This window comes from Chamaea fasciata, unplaced genomic scaffold, assembly GCF_029207755.1.
Source record: "Chamaea fasciata isolate MVZ Bird 193981 ecotype frontalis unplaced genomic scaffold, bChaFas1.0.hap1 SCAF_10, whole genome shotgun sequence".
Taxonomy (NCBI): Eukaryota; Metazoa; Chordata; class Aves; order Passeriformes; family Sylviidae; genus Chamaea; species Chamaea fasciata.
Window position 1 is genome coordinate 28,099,819 of NW_027094095.1, and position 6,938 is coordinate 28,106,756.

General features: G+C 48.7%; 1 protein-coding gene across 2 annotated transcripts in view; it reads right to left on the reverse strand.

Moving 5' to 3' along the window:
• USP24 (ubiquitin specific peptidase 24) overlaps positions 1–2,676 on the reverse strand; it is a 60,470-nt gene extending 57,794 nt beyond the window's left edge. For both annotated transcript variants that reach the window (XM_066192876.1, XM_066192875.1), the window contains exon 1: positions 2,208–2,676. In XM_066192876.1, coding sequence (XP_066048973.1) covers positions 2,208–2,513 — 306 coding nt within the window. In that variant the 5' untranslated portion in view covers positions 2,514–2,676. The remainder of the gene's footprint in view (positions 1–2,207) is intronic.
• Positions 2,677–6,938: the final 4,262 nt, after the last annotated feature.

Consider the following 6,938-nt stretch of genomic DNA (forward strand, 5'->3'; position numbering starts at 1 on the left):
AAAAATTAAAACTGGTATTATGAAGAGAAGGAAGAATACACATTCGAAGAGCTGTTAGGAAGAGAGATGATACTGAGAGGAAGAAAACCAGAAATAACATCTGAATTACCACAAGACAGCATGGGGTACAATATGTTTCACCATAATGTGTATGACTACAATGAATAATATAGCTGCTTCTGCAATGGCTTTCTGTACAGCTTCATATGCCATAAACTTCTGCTGAATGGAAAACTACTGATTATCCTGATTAATTACTGATTAACCACTTAAAGAATAGCTGCAGCTTATTAAATGCAATGCTAGATTACAGCTGACAAATAAAAAAACCCCAAGAACTGATCATATATCACTTTCCTCCTTTCATAAAACGTATGTGAAAAGGTGTTAAATTGTACTGCAGCGTTAGACAAATATGCACAGGTAACAATTCCAATCTCATGACTTCTGTAGATGTAACTCTTTTATTACAAAAATACTGTATTGCATACACGTGCAGAAGTTGACAGATGCTCATATGCAAATGAATCCAATTACTAAATTGAGGCATGACTTTATATAAAGTTTCATGCAGAAAGACACCGTATTCTTTCTGAAACGCCTGCTCTGTGCAGTGATTTACCTACACCGCAATGTTTTGACATCCCTCCTGTGGGTTAAAAAGAACACAAGCCAGAGCAAACAAGAACATGAGTGGCAAAGGAAACTATTATAAAGCGTAAGTAAATTTGATCAGAAATACAGGATGAAATAATGGGGGAGAATCCTCTGAGAGTTGTCAAAGTGCCATTTGTAATGGGAATGAGAGCAGGGAAAAAAGTGCCTCTCTGAAGTTTACACTGACAGCTTCTCTTGAAACGTCACACTGACAAGCCAGACCGTCCCAGCTATAACTACATCCAATCCAAATGCCAACAAGAACTCTCATTCACTCTCAATCCTTCACAAGTAAAGGCTGCAAACCGGTTCCCTGGCACTTCAATCAAGGAAGTTACAGAGCGGCTTTGCTTCTGTGTGGCACACGTGCCATCCCACGGATCACCTTACTCCACAAGCACACATCAGCAGCTTAGAGGAGCTCAGGATGTAACCCAGTTAACTCAGTGAGCAGGATCACCTATCTTTATTCCGTGGGGCTGGACGTCAATACGCCGAGGCTACGGATACGGATGATCTGTGCAAGTGTAGTTACGCACCAGATACGCCCATGGATTCTTCATGAATGTATTTATAGACACGTACACATGCATGCAAGGAAAAGGAGCACTTTTCTGGCACAGAAAACCCTCAGGATACTCTTCACTGGAGCCTGGGAGGGTACACGAGGTTCCCTGGTTTTATTCACGAGCTTAAACATCTGCTCTTCACCACTTGAGACAGAGGCTGCGCAAGGTGGCCCTTTGGTATCACGCAGAGGGGCTTTCTGCTGCTCTCACCCCCACGAATCCCACGGTCTGGACACTACTAACTAGCTCTTTTCCTATGAGCACTCTGTGAAGTTCTGGGAAAAAGACCAGGAGGAGGAGGAGAAGGCTTTATAGGAAAGCATTACAAGACTGTTCCAGCCAGCAAGGAGAGCACCATGAGTGTATCTGCTGGCTGAAGGGTTCAGAGTTCTGGAAGAGGATGGAAGAGAGAGAAAAGCAAACAAGGAGGAAGGACAGAACCTGAGAAAGGCTGACATTCTCCAGCACTTCGATCTACTTCAGTTTTATTTTAGATCACAGCCCTAAGTTATGAGTTTAAGCTCTGTTCTGAAAAACATTTGACCTCACTGCGTTCCTATTTCAGAACTTACGCTCAGCTTATCCAAATAAAACTGTACGTAAAGTCATACCCACACTGCGCTTTCCTTCACATTGTGCAAACTGTTAAAAAAAAATAGACAGACCTTAGTCACCGGGATTATGCAAGAAGGCACAAGAGGGGGAGCGAAAAGCAGAACTCTACGGTAGCCACACATTCCTGGAATGCCAAGGAAAACCCTGGGTGCGCTTCACCTTGCAGCGATCGCAGGGAACGGACTCGGGAGCGCGCCGGGCGGGCGGCAGGCAGGGAATGCGGGGGGCCGAGGAGCCCCCGGCCCGGGGAGTGACGGGGGGTCCCCGGACACCTCCCGCCGGTCCCCTGCCCGGCCGACCGCCGCCCGCGGGGCCCCGGCAGCGGGGAGGCTCCCGCCGCCCCGGGACCGTCCGCCCGCAGCTCACCTCGGTCTCCACCACTTCGTGGTAGGCGGGCGGCGGGTCGAAGCCGCCCCCGCTGCCTCCGCCGTCCCCGTCGCCGCCGCGGGGGCCCTGCCCGCCGGCGGGGGAGCCGTGCCCGCCCGGCGGGCCCTGCCCGCTCTCCATGGGCTCGTAGCCGCCGTAGTGGAGGCCGGGCCGCTCGTTGGTGAGCAGCGCCACGGCCTCGTTGATGTCGTTCTTGGCCAGGCGCAGGGCCTTGCGGATGGCGGCCGCGTCCGAGAAGCCCATGCAGAGCAGCGTGGTCATGTGCTGCTCCTCCTCGCTCTCCATGGCCGCGCCGGGGAGCGGGGCAGGAGGAGGAGGAGAAGAAGGACGAGGAGGAGGAGAAGGAAGGAGAAGGAGGAAGAAGAGAAAGCCAGGGCCGGGGGGGAACCCCCGCGGACCGAGAGGCGCCGGGCTCAGGCGCTGCCCGCCCCGCGCGCCGCCATGTTGCCGGGAGCGCCGCTCCCCTCCCGCCGCCGCCGCCGCGGCGGCCGCCCCGCCCCGCCCCGCCCCGCCCCCCCGCGCGCGCCCCGGCCACGCCCCGGCCACGCCCCCGGCCCGGCCCGGAAGCGGCGGCGAAGCCGCGGCCGGGGAGCGCCCGCCGGGCCCGCGTCACGTGACCGGGGGGAGGCGGGGGGGATGAATGGACCGGCGTGGGAAAGGGGCGTGGCCGAGGGGGCGCGTGAGGGCGGGCGGCGTTGTGAGGGGTGCGGGGACTCGGACAGGGATGGGAACGGGGACGGGGATGGGGACCAGGATGGGAACGGGAACGGAGGTGGCGATGGAGATGGGAACGGGAACGGAGATGGGGACCGGGAGGAGGATGTGGACCAGGATGTGGACCCGGGATGGGGACCAGGACCGCGATCGGAATCAGGACGGGGACCGGTGCCAGGACCTGGCGGTGCCTCACGGACTGCTGGGGGTGGGCTGTACGGGATGGGATGTCCGGGATGGGCAACCCAGGACAGGCTACCAGGCCCGGCCTCCTGCCCCTGCAGGTGGTGCCGCCGCTAATTCCGGCTCCCATCCGGGGAAAGGTGCCGGTGGCGCGGTGACAGCGGAGCACGACAGGCCAAAGCGCCGCCGGTGGGAGCTTGAGGGCAGGAGCGAGCGGCGGGGCTGCCGGGGGCATCTGCGCCCCTCCCTGGGCTGAGGGAATGGGGTCGGTTCTATGGCCAAGCCAACTCCCGACAGCTCCTGCCCCTGGAGCGGCGGCTGGGAGTGCAGTGGATGTGCTGGGAGGATGCTTTGGCTCCCAGGAGCACGTCGTGGAGTTACTTGGCGTTACATTCTTTAAGCATATAATATTAGGAGGAAATTCAGCCCTGTGAGGGTGGTGAGGCCCTGGCACAGGGTGCCCCGAGAGAAGCTGTGGCTGCCCCAATCCCTGGAAGTGTCCGAGGCCAGGTTGGACGGGGCTTGAAGCAACCTGGGACAGTGGAAGGTGTCCCTGCCCATGGCAGAGGGTGGATCTAGATGATCTTTATTTAAAGTACCTTCCAACCCAAGCCATTCTGTATATACACAACGAAGCAGAGTACAGTCATGAAAAAAATAATTCTAGTGCCCAAAGCAGAGAGAAAGTTATATATATTCCTTAAACACCCTTGGTGAACTCCTGTTCTGCACAGAAGTCAGCAGATCTGGATCTCCTGGCGCTCTCCCAGTATAAACAGCACAGTTCATTACCTCATTGTAAGAATGTATTTTCTGTGTCCAGAGAAGAGGAGGAAGGAGGAAGCAGATAAAACATTTGTCAAGATCAGTGCTGGTATCTGTATATAAACATTCGGTTTTGGAGGCTCATGTTTTCAGGCAAACTATTTTGTGTCAACAGTGACTGACTCCGGGGTTAGGAATCCTGAAACCCCTGCCTGATGCCTCAGATACAAATCACATTCAGCATAAAGGAAAATTTCAACTGTAGGGGATACAAGCAGTATTTAGATCTCTAACACGAACTTTCAGAGCTTGGTGTTGGTCTTGGAAAGAGACAAACTGGTGGATCACTCTGTTGGACTGGCAGATTTTGGATTAATTTTTAGATTGCAGTATGGCACCAGTATCTCATTTTCCTTGTTTACTTTCCTGAAAAGTAATCACAGCTCCTTCTTCTTGCTCAGTTCTCTCTGATTTTTTTTTTCTCTAAGCTTACAATCAGTGGAATGGAGATAATGTGCATATGACTCTGATCTTCACCTTCTGGATCTTAGGAAGGTCTTTTATTCAGGCTGATCTCCAGCTATAAAAGAAATTGTTATGGTTCAGTCTTGGCAAGCATCAGAAAAACTCCAGCACTTCACAGGCATTCAGTTAATATGCGGAATATTGACTCACTGCTTACTCATGTGACTAACATTTAAATGACACTTTCTCATTTTTAAAGGGTATTATAAATGATGGGTTAATCCTCACAGCCTGATGAAGTCAGTTGGCATAATTTTCCCCTACTAATGCAAAAAAAAAAAACTTCGTAGAAAAAGTAAGAAATGTATTAGATGTCATGATTGCTTTTAGAATTATTTCAGGGAAGTACTCCTGTAAATTTGTGCTGAGCTAATTGATGAAAACTACACAAGTGATGAAGGAACTAATTGTAAATCCCAAGTGACAAAGGAAGAAGAGGATGCTCTGCCATTAAATTACTCATTTAATAGCTCTGTAGTCCAGCTGTCCTGAAAGAAGTTTCGGGGGAATTTGAATTTACCAGTAGGTGGGAATAACACTTGGACACAGCAGCTCAACATAACTGACAGTGTGGTGTGCTGGCCCTCAAAGCATTTTTTACAGACTTCACTGACAGCACCTCTCTTGAGTCTGCTTGAAGGACAAGATCACACATTCCAGCTTAGTGAGGGAATGGGCGCATCCTTTTCTAGTTATTCAGCCTGGAAGTCCCAGCTTGCAAATGTTTTTTATGCATTGCCACTTCTAGAAAAGTTGCAGGGAGAAGCAGAGCAAGCTTGTCTGAGAACAACGAAAGGGAACAGTGAGTGATTCTCTGTGGGGCACCAGGAGATGCAAGGGGAAAAGGGGAGGAAATAGACTGAAGGGGGGGAACAAATCTCCCCAAGATCTGTCTTTAGATAACTTGGAGTTTGTGCCTGTGTAGTTGGTTATTACACACAGTTACAGGTTATTTCATTGCCTTACCATGTGGAAAGTAGTTACCTTCTACTGACTGTGTCATATTGTGTATCCTGAGGCATGTCTGACATGAGAAACCTTTTTTGAAGAGAAACCACTGTTTTGGTAAGAGGTCATGCTGTGACATCGAACCTGGCCTTACGGGTTGATCATGGTGTGTCCAGGTAGAATGAAAACAGAGTGTGATGGAGAATTGCAATAAGACTTCTGCAGCGATATTACAATAGGTGTGTTTGACTAATTTGCCTTTTTAATGGGAATGCTTTTATGCTTTTTTCCATGAACTTGTTTTAAAGCCAGTCCTGTGTTTACAGCTCTTTTGCTATTTAAACAATGAATGCAGTGTTTCCCCTCAAAGAGAAGCAGCTCTATTGTTCTGGTGGAACACACACTCACAGCCAAACTAAGTGACTCTGCCTTATTGAACTTGGAGGTTTCCTTGTTTAAAACTGTTGAGAAATTCCACCCAAAACCCCATACTTGGTACTTGGAAAACACCAATGCCACCCTGATTTTGTTTCCCTCTTTCTTGTACTGTCCTAGCCATGATTGTTATATAAATATTCAGAGATTATTATAGAAGGGACATAAAATTAATTATATTGCCACCAAATCTTCAATTTCATGTGTGTTTTACTCAGCATTAAAAAGTATCTTTCTCATATTTTGTTAGAGGTATCAGAGGAATATATTACCAAGGGAAGCTTAGTGTGAGCTAAAACTTGCTGTTGATAAATTATGGCCAAATGTGGGAAATCAAGGCAAAATTTAATGATAGAATTCTACCACTCTGCATTACTTAAGCACAAAAGGAGTTGTATGAAAACTGGGGCTACGGTAGTTAGAAAAAAATTCCTTTGCAGTTGTTGCATGAGTGAGGAGTGTGCGTGAGCCTGGATGAATCCAAATTCCCGTGTTTGGAAGAGAAGAACATTCTTTTCCTGACTGATGTTAATGGTTTGGGATGCTGATATAGCTGGATCTCAGGATTTTCAGAAGGGGCTTCTGTCCTGCCTGCCACATGAACAGAAACACTCTCCACAGGCTGCAGGGTAAATGCTTTTTTGTAGACTTGAATTAGATTAACCAGAGAGATGACAGAGCAATTGGTGTCTTGCAGGAAATCTCATCACCCACTAGAGGCAAGAAGGTAACTTGCTGGGGAGAAATGTCTTGTCCCTGTACCCCTAAAGATACCAAACACTGATGAGAGGAACATTTGTAAACAATGTTTACAGAGATCTCCCTAATCTTACATTTTGGATGGGCAAGGCACTTGCTGTTCAGTGTAGCTGTTGGGGCAAAGGATATCTTTACTATCTGAAAAAAGACTATCTGGGATATTGCAGAACCAAGTATTTGTATAGTATTGAAAAGAATTAATTTAGTTTTTCTGAATGATTTTATCTTTCCTTCCTTCCTTGTATTCCTTGTCCCACCCAGTCTCTTCCAGTTTCCTGTTTCTAGTTTATTTATAGCTTGATGTAATAGGTGGATTTTAAACAAGTGTCTCAGGAACTAGATAGTGAAATATATAGTGAAAACCCCCCTGAGTTATTGAAA